This window comes from Rhodamnia argentea, chromosome 1 (genome assembly GCF_020921035.1).
Source record: "Rhodamnia argentea isolate NSW1041297 chromosome 1, ASM2092103v1, whole genome shotgun sequence".
NCBI classification, from domain to species: domain Eukaryota; kingdom Viridiplantae; phylum Streptophyta; class Magnoliopsida; order Myrtales; family Myrtaceae; genus Rhodamnia; species Rhodamnia argentea.
In genome coordinates, this window is record NC_063150.1 from 11103035 (window position 1) to 11123189 (window position 20155).

Here is a 20155-nt window from a genome sequence, read left to right on the forward strand (position 1 = left end):
AACAATTAAATAATTCGAATAATATTTCTCAAAAAAAAATGATTACTTATTTTACTAACAAAAATAAATAAACGAAAAAAATATTTTATCGCTCGTATAAATATCTAAATATAAATTATTACTAATAATAAAAAAAATTCATCGGCTAACTATTTCAAAATATAATCGATCGCTTTTAAAAAAAACACTTTTCGAATAGCTCATTTTTCGTGAAACAAACGTGGGCTTAAGGTGCATTTGTTTCTAAAAAAACTCGAGATTTGAAGAATACATTTCCAAAAAATAATCGCTTATATCGCCTATGAGAATGAATGGATATATAATATTTTCATCAGCAACGAAAATTATTACTTTCGAGAGAGAAATTAGCTTTTTTTTTTCCAATAAATTAGTGTTTAATAGATATTTTTATGGAGCATTGATCGTATAAATGGGGGGTGACGATGAACAAGAGGAAGAAGTGGGGCTCCATTTGCCATGTTTTGAAGTTTCCTTCCCAAGTGGAAGTAAACGTCCAAAATCAGGCGTTGACGTGGACTGAGAAACTCATCCGATTTCTGACGTGTCTCCACCGTGGAAAATCTATGCCCTCCTTTTTCTTTTTCCCCTTATTTTCTGGCCCTTTTTTTTTCCCCCTCTTTCTGAAACTTAATTTTCCAATAAGAAATTTATCGCCACCATTTAACAAATTGATTTTCGCGGTATTTTTTCGGATATGTAGCAATTTGGTCGCCCATACTTTTATTTTTTTTGCCGTTTCTATGAATTCTCCTAGATTACATGTGTAGTTTCAATGTTTATGTAATGTCCAGAATATGAGCCTAGGGGTATAATCGAGCCGAGCTGTCTTAGAGTTGTATGAGCTCGGCTCGGTACCTATCGAGTTCATGTAATCAAGCGCTCGATTGAATTTCGTTCCGGCTTAAACATAATTTGCTCGAAGCATCTCAAGCATAATTCAAGTGATTGCTCTTTTCATCTACTCTAGTTACGCTCGGGCATTTAAAGTAAATCCATAGCTAGTTTCGCTAATATCGTACTTGGACACCGGGCTTCGAGTTTAGCCTGAGCTTTCGACGAACATTTTTACCTGCGTGACCAAGTCGGGTTTATTCAACTTTGTCGTCCCGGTTATTACTCTTTCAAACGAGTTCACATTCGATTTCAACATGATCTGCCGACTTGACTCGCACCAAAATTTAGTTCAAGATCAAACGTACTTTCCGAATTTTCCAACACAACCACCGGACCCCATCTCTGATAAGGAAAGTCTTGTTTCGACTAGGAAAAACGGAAAGTCAAAATTCGGGTCTTAGCAGTACAAGTCGAGCTCTCTCAGCCAAAGTTGTTTTCTCTTCTGTTTTACGTCCACCTCAATGTCGAAAGCATTCTACCATTCCGCATTAGTGTTCCTGCTTTTCAGATTACGAGCGAGTTAGTCCATTCAACGCTCCGTTTGTTTCGCGAAAAATGAATGATTTAAAAAAAATTATTTTCCTAAAGATATTTGCCCATATTGCGTGATGTAACTAATCAAATAAACAATGTTTTCACTATCAATAACAATTTGTGTCGAAAAGTTTCCCCTGCCTTCATTAGAAACATTAAATTGTTTAAGGTTTGGAGTTTGGGACCGAGACTTAGGATGCTTTTATTTTACGGAAAACTCAAGATTTGGAAAAGAGTTTCGAAAAATAATTGTTTATATCGCTTAAAAAAATTTGCCAATGAAAAATATTTTCATTACCGACAATAATTTATGACAACTTATATTCATTGGTGATCTCAATCGTCCATTTTTGTGAGCGATACAATCTAACACTTTTCAAAAAGTATTTTCAAATGTTGAGTTTTTGGGGAAATAAGCGCACCCGTTACACAAAAATGGAAAAGGAAGGAAAAAAAAAATGGAAAGTGAAAAACTATAATCAGCTTTGGCAGATACCTAATCACTTTACATGCTCTATTTTTAAAACTAGAAAAATCTCCCGTGAGTTTTCTAGTAATACCCCCAAATTACACCTTACTATAACTTTACTAAAAAAATTGAACTTGTTCCTAGGAGTGAGCAAGACGGACCGACTAAATCAGAAACCGCTCGGATCCGACCGAACCGCGCGGTTCGATCTAGTTCTCAGGGGCATCGGTCCGGTTCTTGATTCCAAGGGGACCCGGATCAGACCGATTATTTTTATTTATTTTTAAAATTTTAAATGTAAACCTAATAATTCACTAGTTATATTTTTATTTCTTAAATGAAAACCTAATTTTAATTAATGTATTAAAATTAAAATCCTTATTGCTTACTCCTACTAATAATCTATCGGCTCTATTGGACCGCCCCATCTAGTTTTCAATTCCTGGGTGGGACCAGATCGGACTAGGAATCGATCACCCCTACTTGTACCCCCCAATTGCCTCTCTTACCACTCAAAAACCCTAGTGTTTTTTTTTTTTGGTGAAGACTCAAAAACCCTAGTTTGGCTCTCTTTCTTCCAAAAAAAAAAAAAAAAACATTGAGAGCCTTTGCTACACCTACAGCTAAATCTTGGTTGCCACTGTGGTCATGGAGAAATTATTTAATCAGTCATAAACCTATTGTATGAATGTCAATTCAATCATAAAATTTTTCAATTTTGCCAATTTAGTCTTAAATTTTTTGTGCAAAATTCAAATGTAATCCTTCCGGCCAATTTTCGCCAAAAATCGTTGACTTGAATTAATATCGGCAAAATAAGTTTAGGATTAATCGGATAATTTTCGCTCGTGGCCATTGGTAAACCTGACCACCACCAGAGACCAATGAGAGAGAGAGAGAGAGAGAGAGAGAGAGAGAGATGATGTCGGTGTCGGTGACGGTGACGGTGACGGTGACGGTGATCGGATATGATGGCATTCCCAAATAGTTTGACTCAGACTACTAATTCACCATGGGGGAGCCAACTTGAAATCTACGATTCAAAAGCGGTCTTTGTCTACCGCGTGATGTAGCACTGACTTTTCTCTTGCGACTCCTTTTCCTTGTTTCTCACCACCTTCCAATGTCTTAGTCAATGACTTTGCCGATGCGTTCAAAAAGAAGAACCATTGAACCCCCAATGGAATCGATTGAGTGCATGGAAGAACTTAATTCGGAAGGTGAAAAGTTCCATACTTGAACAGAAACAGTCGTCCACCTCGACCGAAAAGAGAACTATATTTTTAACCCTGGTGGAATCGATCGAGTGTGAAATGACTTAATTTGGACGCAGCAAATTCAGTATTCGAAGAGAAACACCGTCCGATTTGATCAATGCAAGTGAACGGAGACACTCGCAAGCACCTTTCGAGATTTGTCGGATCGAATTATCGGACTGCCGACACTTTATTATTCACAAAAACAAAAATAAAAATGAGGCACTCTCATGACAGTATTAGCCAAGTAGAAGGACAAGGTTGTGTGGTTCTAAGGTTCTTACCGTGGTCAGAAAAGCGATCTTTGGGTAACCTCGGCTAGTATCAGTCTATACGGTGCACCAGCACTTAATGAATAGGATAAAAAAAAAAAAGAAATAGTTTCACCTAATTAAGTAATTAAAGTATTAAGCAAATCACTTTTTATTTCTAACCCCGTAATAATCAGGCCCCCAGGTATGAAATGGCCGAAAGAAAAGGCCCCCGTTAAGCAACTCAAGAGGCCGAATCAAAGCTAAGCCCAGATACAGGAGATGAAGAGAAAGGCCGAACCAACATGGTACAATTCAATAAGTTCCTTATCAACTGTACTTTGGATCCAATCTATATGGGAAAATGAAATGAAGGGTTGAGATCCTCTAGAGTTATATGGAAATTTACATTTTAAACATTGTTCCTTGTAAGTAATTGACACGTCACTAATGTGATAGTAACCGCGCCATAAAATACTTTGACTTTCTTTGAGTACCTCTGTGACTTTAATAACGATCGAAGCGGAATGCGTTTGGAACGACTTACCTCTTTCCAAATCCTTTCGTCAAACTCTCTGCTATTTTTCAAAGTCCGTCTCGAACCTATCGCGATTTCGACATGAAATCTTGAAGTCGCATTAGTAACGTAGCCGAATGTCTGTGACCCACCATAGGTTTTTTTTCCATTGCATAGATATCCCATGCTAAATACATAATAAACTTCACCCAGTTTGCACCCATACCCCGAATGATCAGAACTAAGTAAATAAACGAACCACATCGGTGTCACAAACACAACTCAAATTCGTGGGGAAAAGTGTCCAAAAAGTCTTAAACATGTTGTGTAGAGGCCAATTCAGAATTAATTTTTTTAAATTTGACAAATTCAGTCCTAAATCTCTTGATAATTTTTCAATTTTTTGTCATTTTAATCAATTTTGACATGAAATCGCTGACCTCTTAGATAATTCATGCATTGTACGTCTCTAATTAGACGTCCCACAAAGTTGCGACACCGTAATTTGGTAATAACATTTCGTATTTACCCATCCGATAAGTCTTAAAATGTGCTCAAGCTGAACGTAGAGTGGTCTTTCAAGAATCTGGGGAAGGAGCCATCGCTCGTGTGTGTCCAGACAGCGCCGGTAAACTGATCTATGAATTTGCTTATTCGGTGCGAGTGGCTTCGGCGTTCGGAGGTTCCTTGCATCTATCTGCTTTAGAAGAAAACAATCCACCAGACACCGAAGTCTCTTTCTCCTCTTGTTACCAAAAGGTCATCGATCTCGAGCAGCCTCCAAATATGAGGTTCCGACATAGATTGCGGAGAGAGAGAGAGAGAGATATGAAGATGGTGATGATGGTGAAGCTGACTGACTGGTGGCGAATCTGGCGCTGGCTAGAGGAGGAGATGCTAGCTGTGGAAACTACCATTGTGGAAATGTCAGTAGTTTAAAGGTTCGATCGATTACGGTTATGCTTTCCTCCGTCAACATTCTCAAATTAGACTTCTGACGATCGGTTCCCAAACATTCCTGTCCAATGATGACGACCACGAGCAACAATGGCGAAGTTGGAGCCTCACGGAGAAGACAAGGCGGCGGCGGCAGCTGTGGCAGCGATGGGTGGCCAAAGTCGAGGTGAGACTAAGAGGGAAGGAGGGAGAGGAGGGCGTTGCAAGTCTCATCTGTCGGTGTGACACTCGTCTACATGAAAAAGATTTGACAATTCCAAACACAACCCAGACTGACGTAAAACTAAACTAGGAGATCCTAGTCCGAGAAAGAGAACAATGGCCAATGTCGAATGTTTATTCATCATCAGCAGCGTCGCAAAAGAAAAGAAAACCACTCTTCGACAAACACGTGAGATCACACGTTCAAACCACTACTTGAAGACTCCCTGACGGTGGGCGGCCTCGGCTGGGGCGACCTCGGCCTCGGACGAGACGGCGCTGCCCGGCATGGTGGGGGCGTCGGTGGAACCGGCGCCCCGGCCAGGCTTCGGCTGCAGGTGGCCCTGAGCGCCGTAGCCCCGGAGCTTGTAGTCCTCCAAGTCCTTGTATTGCAGGTAAGGGCTGTCCTTCAGCGGGAGTCCCTCCAGGCTCGGCTTCTTCTCTTCGACCTGGCCTCCCTTTCCCTGAGGATGCACCTCTTGCCTCTCCATGTTTGCTTTGGTTCTTTTCTTGGTTCTGAGTCTTGACTCGTTCTCTCTCGCCCTCTCGCTCTCTTTCTCACTCTCTAGTTTATAGGGATACGAAGCAGATGATGCTTTTGTAATGGAGGTTCCTGCGAATGGGCAGGGGGGGTTATTTCTTGTCCGTTTCTCTCGTTGCATGGCTCGCCACGTGTGGAACACGTGTGAGTCAGCGGGCGGTACAGCCGTCCACGTGTCATCCTAGTATTTGATCTTCTTACAGCTTATACTGTTTTCTTTTTAATTTTCTTCTTCTTCTTCTTCTTCTTCTTCTTTTCTTCTTTTGCATGCATTATCATCGCACTATACAGGGCATGCATAGGATGCAGCATGCACCCAGCATTAAAAAAAAAACAAAACAAAACAAACCCCTCACCGTAGGTAATAAAGAATCTTTCGGTTGATGTTCAAAGGCCACTTCTTTTGACAAATACTGAGTAAGGTCCACCATAGGAGGAGTCAACATTAGACCAACCCATCGGAGGATGCAATTACTTTTTCGCTTAATCACCGGCTACCTCGAGTCCCATCACAAGTTCGAATGCAATGAATAGCCGTAAAGTAGATAAGAGCGCGACATTATCTTCGCATAACCATCCGAATCGACGGGTGAACAAACTAGCCCATTCAAGGCTTAGCGACACCTGACCAAGTTCTTCGACTAAGTTCTTAAAACGGATTACAGGCCAAATGGTTCATGGACTTTGGTCTAATGTTTAATATGGTCCCTGAAGTTCTAATTTATATAATGTGCTTCTCAAACTTTGGCTGGCTATGCAATGCCGTACTTATAAACAAAGGCGGAGGAGCGGCCTCTCACCTATGGACGCGCACCACTGTCGGCGAGGCAACGACAATTGCTATCGAGGACGCCGGTGCCTTAACAAGGGCCGAAGACCCCGCCAACCAGTGGTGAGGGCCCACGAGCCCTCGCTAAAGCCAAGAGAGGGTCACAACCCTCTCCTAGACCTCAATCGAGGGCGGCAACAACAACCATTTCCCGATTGCGTTTCCTCTTTTTTTTCCCTTTTTTCTTTTATGCATCGTAATTTTAATTTTTAATTTTTTTTATTTAATAACTAAAAGTTTAATTAAAATGATATTTTAACGAAAATGCCCTTGACCAGCTATATTATTTAATCAGCTGGCGAAGTTAAGTTTTTATTTGAAATAGGCATAACAACTTCAAGCCCTTATTTGAAATAAGAATGGCATTTTATGTCCTTATTTGAAATAATGACTACTCGAGACCCTTATTTGAAAAAATGAAGAGTACTTGAAACTCTTAATTGGAATTCTCCCACTTTTTCCCTTGCCTTTACTAGGTTGTGGACAACCCACCAAACCGATTGAACTCCTTTAGGCCCACCCTATCGCTCTCACATTATTCGATGGGCCCTTGGCCTAGCCCCAATTATTGCACGGGCGGATGATGATCCACCCGACACTGATTCATTCAAGCATTCCACGACCGTCTCTGTCTATCTTTGCTTTGCAGGTGTGCCTGCCTGCTGCCCAACTGCCAAATTGCTATCATCTCCACTACAGTTTCCTGCTCCAATAATTTTAGTGCTAAAAAGAACTCTCACAATCCAATACATAATTGCTGTCGATGACACTATACACTGTCATAACCTTAACCAAAGCAAAATGCAAAAGAGAGAAAAAAAAAAAAACCCTACTTGCTAATGTTTCATTTTTGGTTCCTCGGATTAGGACAACAGCATCAAACACTAGCTCCAGGTTCGCATATTATTTGCTGGAGAAAACAACACGCCCATTTCAAACCAATCTTTCTTTTTTTGGGGCCGTTTTTCCCTCAAAATCGCACACTCCTCTTCGAGCGAGTGACCCGATTACCATCCTAATCTTCTTCTACGTCCAGCTAAATGCCATCGGGCTCCCCACGGTCCGATTCCCATCCGACCACTCCAGCCGCCCGAATGCGTTCGTGCTTGCCGGCATTGCGCTCCCCGTCACGGTCACCGTGAACGGCTTCTTCTCCCCGGCCTTGCTGAAGCTCAGGGTGTCTGGTTCAACCGATATTTTCACTGCGGCCAAGCCCGACGTCGCCGAGGCCTTGTACGTCCCCGCGGAGCCCACGTTGGTGAGCGTCCTCGCGTACTTGATGGTGGTGGATCCGCTGCTCAATGAGTCGAAGCTCGCCGCGAAGGACGGGTAGTTCAGGTCGTACAAGCTGTAGGTCTTGCTCGACTCGCAGGTGAAGTTCCTCCTGGCGAGGGTGTTGATCTGGGACGACGTGTAGTTGAGCCCGCACAGGAAGTCCAAGTAATCCTCCACCGTCAGATCGTAGACGAGCCCGGGATTGAGGGCGGACACGGGGTCCACGTGCCCCGCCCCGTGGTCGTACGGCGTGGAGTCTTTGCCCGTCGCCACGTCTTGTAGGTTTCCGCCGTTCTTGTAGGCCACGTAGGCGGTGGTCATGAGCGCCGACTTGATGGCGGCGGGGCTCCAGTCGGCGTGGGCAGCCTTCAGGAGGGCGGCGAGGCCGCTCACGTGCGGGCACGACATCGACGTCCCGGAGATGATGTTGAACCCGACGCGGCGGTCGTCCACCGCGAGCCCCGTCGGGCCGGCGGCGCCCGTCCAGCCGGCGAGGATGTTGACGCCCGGCGCGATCATGTCAGGCTTCAAGATCTCCGGCGTGATGGAGTTTGGTCCCCTCGAGCTGAACGCCGCCAACACCGGCGACGGCTGGATCCCCACCTTGGTTCCCTCGAAGAGGATCGTGGCCGTTGGGTTAGGGTCCGAGAACAGGTAGCGCTTGATGGCGTCGCCGGACTTCTCCCCCACGGAGGTGGCGGGGAGGAGATGGGCGTCCGCCACCAGCTCCTCGCCGTTCGCGGCCGTGTTGGCGAGGACCATCCCGGCCCCGCCGGCGAGCTTCACGACCGACCCCTTCTGGACCCGCGCGTTCACCCCACGGTCGCAGAGGACGATTTTGCCCTTGACCTTCTCGGGGTCCAGAGTGCCCATCATGCAGAGATTGCCGTTGGTGGCGTTGCTGACATTACCAGCGTAGACGAAGGGCAAAAGCGTCCCCTTGGAACTCCCGCTGAACAGCGACACCCCCGAGAAGTTCTTCCCGTTGCCGAGGCTGACGAAAGCGGGGAAGTCCCGATCCAGTGTGCCCGCGCCCACGGTGGCGATCCACGGCGCCGTGTTGGAGAGGCTATAGGAGCTCGGGCCGGCGTTCCCAGCGGAGCAGGAGACGAAGATGCCCTTCTCCGCCGCCGCGAACGCACCGATCGCGACGCTGTCCCGGTAGAAGTCCGACGTCCCGCCGCCGAGGGAGAGCGAGAGGACATTGACGCCGTCGTCGATGGCCTTCTCCAACCCCGCCAGTATGTCGGAGCTGAAGCAGCCGCCGACCCAGCACACCTTGTAGGCGGCGACCCGGGCGCGCGTGGCCATCCCGCGCGCCGTCCCGGGGGCGTACCCGAGGAGGCTAGCGCCGTCCACGGCGGACCCGGCCGCCGTCGACGCTGTGTGGGTGCCGTGCCCGTCGTCGTCCCTCGGCGACTTCGACTCCTTCGAAACATCGATCGGGCCCATGGTTGCCTCATAGCCCTTGGAGAAGAACCGCGCGCCGATGAGCTTGCGGTTGCAGTTCGACGCCGTGAAGTTGGTGCCGGGCTCGCACCCGCCGCGCCAGCCGCTGGGCACCGGCCCGAGGCCCGTGTCGTCGAAGCTCTTGCTCTCGGGCCAAATCCCAGTATCAAGCACCCCGACGACGACCTCGTTCCCGGAGTCCGAGTCGGGGAACAAGGCCTTGCTCTTGTCGAGCCCCAGGAACTCGGGGGTCCGGGTGGTGTGGAGCTCGTAGCGGAGCTCCGGAAGGACCGAGAGGATCCCGGGTCGGGCCTCGAGGGACTTGGCCTCCCGCGCCGTCAGCCGGGCGGAGAACCCGTGGACGACGGTGTCGTAGGAATAGATCATCCGGGCGGAGCCGGAGACGGACTTGAGGGAGGAGTCGTACCAGTGGGTGTGGTGCTGGAAAGCCGTGGGCATTTGGGATTTGGCCATGTGGACGATGTAAGTCCTCCTTTGCTGCTGTTCACCTCCATAGCCATCGACACAGAAACAGGACAGAGCCAGACCAAGAACCAGAACAAGACGATCAAGATGAAGAATCTTCATAGTCGTTGGGTAATGAAGGGGATCTATGTGCCACCTCCAAGACGGTTTATATATACAGATCGAAGGGCGAAATGGGAGTGAGGTAGTGAGTCAGAGAGGGAGTGTGAAAGCTCGAACAGATTTCAGAGAGGAGGGGACGGTGGGTGGTTGTCTGGATGTGAGAATGATTGCTTTGGGACAAAAAGGGTGAGGGTGGAAACAGCTTCGAGGAGAGAGAAAAGGGTTGGGCGCTTCCGGGCTAAAATGGCTTTGATCACGTGTGTTCGGGCAGGCTTTAACCCCCATGGATTCTCTCTCCTTGCTGCGACCATGTTCCTTCTTTTGTGCAGGAGGAGAGAGGAGAGAGGTGGTGGTAAAGCAGCACCGAACTCTCTCTTCAATGACACGCAAGAAAAGAAAACAGCCAATCTCTTTCTCTCTCCTGCTTAAGCATGGGATTGGGGCCCCTTTACCCCTTCAATCGAGGTTTTGGTATTACAAACGGGTTTTTATCCGGGGCGTCCACCCGGGGACGGGTCGGGTAAGACTTACCCTCCCTTCCCTTCGATCCGAATCGAAATGGATTAAGGGAGAGTCAACTTAATACCGAAAAATTTGCATGGAATAAAGAGTGTTAAGATTCAATTTGATCGGGAGACTTCCACTCACATCGAGGTCTTTGCATTTATAACGTTAGAATATAGAGCAACTTCCGGTGTGATTTTGATAAAGTAAGCGATCGGCTTAGATGAGGCTCGATGCGAATCGTTCTTTTTTAAAGAGATTTTTTCGATGTACATTTGGGATATGAAAAATGAGAATAGGCGGCAAAGAAGAGGACCACGATTCCGACGGTAATCTACTCGTGGCTTATCGTGAACGTGTGAGGTATTGAAGTATTTAAATACCAAACGCGCCTTCATTTTACTAGATTAAGCTTTCCGGTTGCGCTCTCACACGATATTAGAACGAGTTTCCGCCCCCATATCTATTTCGCATGCGAGGCTCCTCGTCGGTCAATTTCACGTGTCATTTTTAATCCAAGTTTTACACGAAATGGATGAAAAAGAGGCCATGGTAGAGATTTGAAGTGCTCACTAATCAAAATACCAAATACTTTAAGCAAGGTCTTGACTTTCGCCTTTTTCTAGCTCACGGGTGTCTGTCGCTAGTTATTACCCCAACATTATTATCCTCAATCGGTGGGTGGTGATGTTTCGAATTTCTAACCTCCAACCAACTTATCTCAACATTCGCCCCCCAAAAAAAAAAAAAAAAAACAAATCCGTGTGTGTCACGAGTGACATTCCTATTTGCATTAATTAAATTAATCGTACACCAAAAAATAAATTTGACTTTTGTTGGGTTAGGGTTTCTCTCATTGTTTAATGCAACCACTAAATGATTTTTGCTAATTACGGCGATTACCGCCTATCAACGTGGTATTACTTCTACTGTAATTCCACAAACCCGAGGCAGTTGCCGTAGATTATTGCAACATAATTAAAACTGAAATTTTTAAGTGTGTTTCATCTTTCGGCGGCATAAGTATAGTCTCTATCGTGTAGGACAGAGGAGCCTAGCAACGTCGCCATCCTCAACCGTCAAGATTCACATAGAAGAAAAATGAAAAGCTTAAGTCAAAGGAGGAAAAAAAAATCAGATTCTGAACTATAGTATTATAAACTCTCCCGTCGGTCTCATTATCGTAGATTCTTAATGTAATTGCATGCAGTTTAGGACTAAATTGTTGCCAACATGTCCGAATTAATGCATGGATGGTGGGGTCGGCGTCCATGCCACTAAGCAAAATAGGGCTGAAGAGATGTGCACATTTTGTGTACCAAAAGACTGAAAATCGATCGATTATAGGCTCCATTTGTTTATTGAAAAATGCGACGTTTTTGTAAAATATTTTTTAGAAAGGTATTTTGCCAAGGCCAGCGAGCTTGGATCACCAGGATTAGCCGAGCCTTAAGCTCGTTGAGCTGCCAATCGACGAAGGAAGGAGGAAGAAAGAGAAAAGAAAAAAAGAAGAAAAGAAAAAGAAGAAGAAAATTTAAAAATAAATAAAAATAAAATTCTTCAAATTTTTAGAAAATAAATAAAAATGAAAAGAAAGTAAAAAAAATAATTAAAAAGAAAGGAAATGCGAAAGACGAGAGGTGGAAAAGATGAGAAGAATTTTCTGCACTTTTGAAGGAGTTTTTTCCATTGGGGGAAAATGTTTTCCTGAACTAGTTTATTTTTCGCAAACAAAATGGCCAAAAATCTGGAAAACGTTTTCCCTTCATAGGCTAAATCTTTCGTCGAAATTAGTGCTAATAGTTTGGACCACATCGCGTGTACGCACGTAACTATGTAAAGTTATGATGTGATTCGCAATTTCTATCGCAACAATTGAGAAAAGTCTAACTCATATACCAAAATTAGGGAAATTACCAATTCCATCCCAAACCTATTACACGCATGCCAATTTAATTTAGTTATAACTTTGCAATTTTATCAATATAGTCCTAAATCTCTACGGAAATTTCAATTTGGTCCGTTCCGTCAATTGCCGCAGGAAAATCATTGGCGTGGTGGTCCACGTAGGACCATCGACAACAACCGGAAGCCACGTCAACGGTTGGTTGGAATGACTGTACCGAAATTTTGCGCGCGTAGATTTTAGAACTGCATTGACCAAATATAAAACATTATCCGTAAAATAGATTTAACAAGCGTCGAGAAGCCAAGAATCTCGAATTGAAATGTAGCACATGCCATGCGGATAATCCAATGGTACTTTTCTCATTTTTCTAATTTCATGCATGAAGAAAGACTCAAGCAAAGATCCGCAGCACATGGATGGTCCAAGCAAGAGTGGCTTCTTGGGTGGCTGACATTTGGAATAAATATACATTATCTGGATTCAAAGGCATTTTTTAATTTAAAAAAAAGGTTAAAATAGACTATAATCGAAATCAATTTATGAAATTTTTGTTTATTTTTCCAACCATAAGCTTTTCTCGGTGGCTTGTCTCCAGTAGGTTGGACAAACGTAAGACAGCTCCACCGGGGTTTTGTACCTGCCACAGTTGTTTCTTAAATGTTTGCAAAATCACAATGACTGTCTCCCCCCACCATTTCCTGCCTACTTCTTACCTTCTGTGGTGGTTAAGGTCTTTTGATTATTTGAGGAATTGGCTGCCAGTTTATGAATTTTTCTTCCTTATTTTATCAAGTGTGATGATTTTTATTTATTTTATTTTAAAGTACAGTGAGTTAGGGTTTTAGAAGATTTTCTTGGAAGGAAGCATGTTTGAGGAAAAGAATCCCAAAAAAAAAAAAAAAAGAAATATTGATTTAGTCATTTATTTAGGTGAGATCCATGTTGTGTGAGGTGGATAGATCTAGGAGTAGGGGGATTTGCTTGTTTGACCTTCTGGGAAGTCCTTGGTAGTGAGGCAAGACAGATCTGACTCGTTTAATGTTTTATATTTGGTCCATGTTGGGTTCCCTCTTCCACGGGAGTGCATAACTCCCGGATAAAAATCGGGGAACTGGTATGGTTTCCGATTTTAAAAATTAGGAAATCGATTCCGACAGATAGATTCTAAGTTTCAAGTTACTTGGAACATTGAACAAATCTTTTGTATTTTTCTTGTTACGTATTTTTGCGCAATTCTTAGCATTTGATGATGAATGTGTAATCTGTAATCACTAGTCCGAGCTTTCATTTCCAATGATATCCATGACTGAAGTTTTTGCTTTGCCGCCGTTACGAATTCTTAGTGTGTCTAAATATGAGTTGTGGTCGGTAGATTGTAACAATAAATGGTGGTCATTGGAGGGGATGTTTTCATTGTAATCATTCAATTATGAGTAGATTCTGGAACGTAACACATGCTAAGTTCGAAGTTTTAGGATACGCATGGTAAATTTCAGATTTCAAAATTTGAAAAGCGGAACCTAGATCGACCGGAAACCTCTCTCCGCTGCCCTCTGTCCCCAACCACCATTAAAGATGCACGCCAATGCACACCGGAAGTAGCCAAAGAAAAGGCAAGTGACATTGACTCCGGAAGCCACAAAAAGGACCAGAACAGAGAGAGCATTTAATTTTTTTTTTTTTCTTTGGGGGGAGGGTTTTTCCTCTTGGGAGCCAGTTGCATCAGCCGCAATTGTAGTGGAACCGGGCCACCACCGCTCTGCTCTGCTCGCAGTTATGAGGACGTTTGAATCGTTTTTGTTGACTGGGCTGAAACGATCCGGTGGCCCGAGCCGAGACCATTGGAAGACTTTCCCTGCGCTGAATCCTAGACCGTCTGATCTGCCACGTCACTCGAATCCCCGCGCACCGTATGCTACGATTCCAGTTGCTTTCCATAAATGGATGGCATTGAATTGAGTGCTTTCAAAAGATTTAGAAGTTTTTCGAACCCGGTCCAGTAATGTTCGGGACCCGGTCCTCCATCCAAATGTGGATCTTCGGATCACAAAGGAAGGGTTCGAAAAATCTCAAATTCATACATTTGAAATAAATTTATTTATTATAAAAATATCAAATTGATATAAATTAACCTCAAATCATTTTTTAACTACGAAAAACTCTAAAATTGATATATCATTGACAAATTTATTCCCATTAGTTCTTTTTAGATTTTGCCCCTAACATATGATTTTTTTTTCTTTAAGTATCTAATCAATTCTTTTAATTCGAAAACTTTCTTTATAGGCCCAATGAAAAAAAAAATCTCAACTTTAGCATCTGCTCCAATTATATTCATAATTTTTTTCGTCTCATAAAAAATCCTTAACTTTTACTTTTATCTCAATTTACCAACCTAATATAAAAAAAACATCAATTTTTACTTTTTTCCCAATTCTACCAGCATAAAATCCAAAAAACCCCAAAATTTAGCACGTGTCTCATTTATATCTATTTTTTTTTGTCTCGTAAAAATCACCAACTTTTATTTTTATCTTAATTCTACCACCGTTAGTCTTGCGTTCATAAAAACAATTAGTTAATCCTCCGAGGCATTTTCACATCATTAATGAATTACATTTCAAAAAAGCCGATATGAAAAAATCCCACGTCTTTAATAAATTATACCTTAGTAAAGTCGGCATGAAAAAGCTCTACAAATTCTCTTACGTCGTTTGCTTCCCCTACTCATTGCCTGGAGATACAGAGCCACTCAAGACGGCGTGTTTCGGATTCTCCTTAACAATCAACGACCCTAAAAACGGCTAGACGTGTAGATCCGATTACTTGGACAAAAAATCTCAAATCTCGTCGTCCCCGAAATTTTCTGTTTCTAAATTTCAAAGATTCATTGGTAAGTTCGGCAAGAAAATTCAAGCCACGTAGGATTGACTTGGGACAAAAGTAAAAGATTAGGATTTTTTATGCAGCAAGAAAAGTTTTTGGATATAGTCTAGACAGATACTAAAGTTTGGGATTTCTTTGGTATTATGTTGATAGAATTGAAACAAAAGTAAAAGTTAAGATTTTTTATGAGACAAAAAAAAAAAAAGTTCTGAATATAATTGGGACATATGCTAAAGTTTAGAGTTTGTTTTTTTGGTATTAGGCCTTACTTTATATAGATCTTATGTCTAAATCAAATGTCTAGGAGCACTCGTCCACGCAATCCTCTTTTCAAATGCTTGGTTTTAAGAGCTCATGACTAAGGAGGTCTTACCGCGTCCCCCGTATTGCTCCCATGATACTTTGCCAACTACCCCATGAAACCGATCTCTCGATATAAACTCTCACATGCTTCACAACTAGTTTTTTTTTTTTCTCTAGGTTAAAAAAAGAAATACTCATACCATTATATTTATGTTCCATCATTTATTTGCATGTGCGTAGGTGCTACTAATGCATGCAATTTTGGGGTACAAACCCATCATATGTATTGCTAAATTTGTGGAATGCAATGCATGTGCATCTAATAGCTAGGTCAAATGCATGCATGCATCGAGAGTATTTAGTTTTAGTTGTCCACATCAATCAATTAGTAGAATCGGGACATAATCTAGCTCGAAACACCTAAGTCTACTGCTCGTAATCTAGCTCGAAGACTAAGCCAAATTTAATAAGGCGTTTCGATAATTAGGCAAATCTAATGCTGTAATCGCATGTCCTCAGGTTCCACCTAAACAAAAGCTAAGGTTGTTGAAGATGCAGGACTCTCGGAAACACATGCATCTTCGGCAACCATTCCCTCAATCATGTCCCTTTTGATTATATGGTGATGACTCAGAAATAACATCAATTATTGCAATGACTGAATATGATGTTTAGGCAGTTTCAAACAATAATGAGGTCCCCCTTGAGTGCTCTTCAAGCTATATTTGATAAGCGTAGAAAAAGGGGGAAAAAGTAAAAGAAAAAGTAAAAGTAAAAGTAAAAGTAAAAGAAAGTCGTCGTTGTAATTAGGGGAGATCGGTTTTCGATCAAGTCCGATTTACTGATTTTCGATCTGGTCCAATTTGCGGACTATCCAATCATTGGACTAGCGGCATTTTTTTTTTTTTTTGTGATTTGTCGTTAATTTTTTCTCGTTAACGACATTTTCGTCGAACCACTTTTTGTTAGTTGCATTGCTCTGTCGCTAAACCTGGAAGTCATCCTAAGCATCTTAGGTTTAAGTTTAGGTTTACATTTAGAAATTCTTTAAAAAAAAGTTATTCAATCCGATCCGGACAATCTAGTCGGCTCGGTTCCCCCTAAAACCTTGAGCTGGACCGAACATAACCAAAAAACGGAAGGAGCCTCCGAGCATCGAACCATACAGATCGGTTCGGTCACGTCCGGATGAGTTTCGATTCGGCCGGTCCATTATGCTTGACCTTAATTACGGTAGCCCTTGAAATCAATAGGCTCTACATGCCCCAATTTCTACACATGGGATACCACCACCCATGATGACCGAAAAAGGCCATTCTAACAATAGAACATTGTTTTGACTTTTTCACACAATGTGGCACCAATGGTAATAATTGAATAATGCCCTTTTCCTTTTTGTAAAACGTGCTATACAAAATGCAAAAAATGTTCCTCGATTGAAGGTATCATTGAAACTCATCATAGCGCAGCCGGAAATGCATATGCCCACTTCTGACTTATTTCTAGTCTCACTTATTAGTATCACCTTTCCAGCTTCCACTCAATGCAAAGCCTATCCAAGGTGATGGAATATTCACCATCCCTTGTCGGAGCTTACGTGCACGTCTTGTAAATGTGGTCTTCCAACACTTATCAGTTAAATTTCTGAATTAGATTTACTAACACAAAACTCCAACTTATAGTTTTGCAGTACGAATTGGATAACAAATCATGTCACGTGTTTGGCGACCTCCTATGATGTATTAGGGTGAAACGCCGGATAAGAAATTCGGAACATGGGATATGATAAATTCGGATGGGATAAAAAAATCTAATAAATAACTTAACGAATCTTATTATCTTCGAACGATACAGTGATGGAGTGACGCATCTAGATATTACTTCGCCGACCACCACCACGCCAGCAACTTAACCATGGCAAAAATCTAGGCATGACTTTTGCGCATTAATCTATCTTATGTAAAGTCGTGCTTCCTTTACATCCGTATCAAGGAAAATATTAATTTTATCAACTGCCAATAGCAATAAAATGACAAAAGAACAATTCTTATGCATGCGTCAAACCGAGTCCATTTTTGACGTAGATCGAAGTCTCTTGTGCTCATAAAACAATAAGAAATTTTTTTTTTTTTAATCTTTGGCAAGGGTCACGCCTTGCTATTTTTAATGCTTATAATATAGTATTGATAAAGTTGCCGAGGTCCGAAATTGCTTTTGCTTTTGTTCAACTCCACCTCCGAAGCTTCTCTCTAGTTTCTTCATTTTGAAGTTTAGGTTGACGATTAAGCGGGAATAATTACTGGTTTCGAATCATTTCTATGGAAATACATGTTCGAGCACTTTCTTTCGTCCATGTAATTGGTTCCGTCTTTCGCGTTAAACTTAGATATTATTGCCTAGACAAACGTTAAATGTTATCGGTACTTTATCGAACAATACTGAAATCAAGTCACTATAACCAATTTGCACTTTTAATTGCTACAAGCAGCAATATGGGTCAAAAAGCAAAATATGTTATAAAAATACCCACGACATTATGGAGGGATTATTAGTGAGAAAGGATACCACAACATGTAAAAAAGAAAAATGATCTGCTTATCGTGTTTCCATGATAGCTGCTTTTTCAATTATGTAAAATAAAAGGTACAAGTTGATTAAATAAAATTGAGAAATCATGAATCACTGTGTTTTACCGAGCATATATATATAGACACACACACGAGTCGTAGAAGCGAAAAAAATTGGGACCAATTTTTCTTTCTTACAGTTGTCGAATGATAATTAGGGACATGAAAGACTACATCCATGTTCAAAAATAGCGTATGGTCTTGAATTTAAACGAAAAACCAATCGCACCGATAATCGGGGGTCATCTTTCGAATTCCATTTTTATGTACGGTTTCTTCTTTCTAGGCGCTTCTTCGAAAGATTATTCACGATACAACTTTTAACCCTGGTCCATTTTCAATTGCATAAGCACATGTTTACTGTTCTCGTCGTGTCGAAGCCACGGGTTCAACACTAGTCATTGTAATAGGTGGGATGGACAAAGCTTTTGGTGATGCATGGGAAAATGTTGACGAGAGCATATACCTGCTCAAAATTTTTTATTTGCAAGTCAAACAATACAAACACCCAAAGGTTGACTAAATCGTGGATCGATGTTAATTTGCATACTAATATTCTAATCAATGAACGTTTCTTAACATAATCATTTATGATATTTTGTTTTCGTGTGCATTTTGAGAGTGAAGTCAAGGTTCACGCGAGAAAGGAAAAAGTGTCTTTTTGCCAAGTAAAAAAAGTCCCCTATGCCTAACCAAAGAAGCTAAGCAAGAGGAATCCTAACGGGGTTTGAAGTCCTTCGACCTTAAGAAATCAATGAATAATAAACACAAAAAAAAAGAAAAAGTACTTACGAGGAATTTTCTGCAATAGGAGGCTTTGTCCTAAGTTCCTTCCAACTTTTAGGAAGGTGCTAATCACATGCAGTTGTCTATTTCGAATGTGTCAAACAAAGGGCTCACGAGGTTACCATCGGTGGAAGAGTCTTAGACCCGTTAAAAAGGTGGGTCGGATCGAAAAATGGACTGGCCTTAATTGGCCTATTCAACCACCCTTTTTGATCCATTTTTCTATGTAACATAAATATAGTAACTCATACCCGATCTGACCCATATTGCTAAAACATTTCTATAATTAACAAAATGTAGGAAGGCTTGTATCCAAATTAAGGTGAGAGCAAGAAGCGAGCAAGCGCGAGATTGAGTGAGGGCGAGAGAAAGTCATAAAGGTGGGTGAGTCTAAGTAAGGTACGAACCCATTTAATACCTGTATTATTTTTCGGCTTTACACTTCTAAACTTATTTATGACCCATTTACTTAACATAAATAACTCATATAACATTTTCGCCTATCAAATATGGCTTAAGAAATGGGTCGATGACCCATTTTGACAAGTCTCGGGGTCGCGCATTGTCGCGTGTAAGGCGATTGGTAGATTACCTGTTGCGATGTATAAAGGTATACATAACATTTACATGTTTTCCTCCAGAAACTAGCGACTCAACTTTCGTAGTTAGGGGTGAGGATGTGTGAGTGAGGGAGCAGTGCTTCACAATATCATAGGATACACAGCGTGGCTTGCAAAGTAAAATAGAGTATGATAGAACCAGAGAAAATAAAAATAAAAATAAAAACTTTTCTAGTACCACTGTGGCTACTTGATTGCTTGTTGCCTTAACGTACTACTGCGCATCGCAAGTTGTGCACACTGCTTGAGTCCACAACTTGCCCGGCACGATGATAGTGTCTAGCGCGATTGAATTCCTAAAGGTGTATTGCCTTTCTCCTTCACCGATCAAGTGATAAGAAGCAAAAGGAAGAGCCTCTCCTTCTGATCCCTCAAGAACCCCGACGCCGAATGAAGGCACGGCACAGAAACGCTGTCTGGTCCGGTCCGGTCTCTAGCCTATGTCTATATGCGAAGGAGGAGGAGAAACACCTAATCGAATTCACAAATCAGTCAGTGCGCGTAAAGAATTCGAGTTGGGGTTAACAGAGGCAAAATAGCTAACACAGACTAGCTAAATTCTATGCCGAAAAATGACCAAAGACTTCATCAACCATACATGCCTGCCTTTGTGCAGCCATGCTGGCTTAACTGTTATGAAAGCATAATCATTTATCATGGGCGGTATGATTGCCAAATTATATCCCATCGCATCTGCTTTCCGATAGCGGCATTGTTCTCTCCTTTTCAGCTTCAGTT

At 42.3% G+C, this 20155-nt stretch overlaps 2 protein-coding genes and 1 long non-coding RNA gene across 3 annotated transcripts in view; 1 reads left to right on the forward strand and 2 right to left on the reverse strand.

Moving 5' to 3' along the window:
• Positions 1-1347: 1347 nt before the first annotated feature.
• LOC125314194 overlaps positions 1348-20155 on the forward strand; it is a 28781-nt gene continuing 9973 nt past the window's right edge. The window contains exons 1-2 of the long non-coding RNA XR_007197751.1: positions 1348-1359; positions 20148-20152. This is a non-coding gene — a long non-coding RNA (uncharacterized LOC125314194). The remainder of the gene's footprint in view (positions 1360-20147; positions 20153-20155) is intronic.
• LOC115747078 lies at positions 5211-5678 on the reverse strand. Its single transcript, XM_030683119.2, has one exon. The coding sequence runs from the start codon at positions 5589-5591 to the stop codon at positions 5313-5315; it is 279 nt and encodes a 92-aa protein (XP_030538979.1). The 5' UTR covers positions 5592-5678; the 3' UTR covers positions 5211-5312.
• Positions 7198-10123, reverse strand: LOC115747020 (subtilisin-like protease SBT1.7). Its single transcript, XM_048275552.1, has 2 exons — positions 7455-10123; positions 7198-7417 (listed from the first exon to the last, which is right to left on the reverse strand). Exon 1 carries the CDS (start codon positions 9780-9782, stop codon positions 7497-7499), a length of 2286 nt encoding a protein of 761 aa, XP_048131509.1. The 5' UTR covers positions 9783-10123; the 3' UTR covers positions 7198-7417; positions 7455-7496.

Bases quoted from the DNA above. Each gene is read 5' to 3' on its own strand.
- LOC115747020 (XM_048275552.1), bottom strand. From the start codon at position 9,782: ATGAAGATTCTTCATCTTGATCGTCTTGTTCTGGTTCTTGGTCTGGCT.
- LOC115747078 (XM_030683119.2), bottom strand. From the start codon at position 5,591: ATGGAGAGGCAAGAGGTGCATCCTCAGGGAAAGGGAGGCCAGGTCGAA.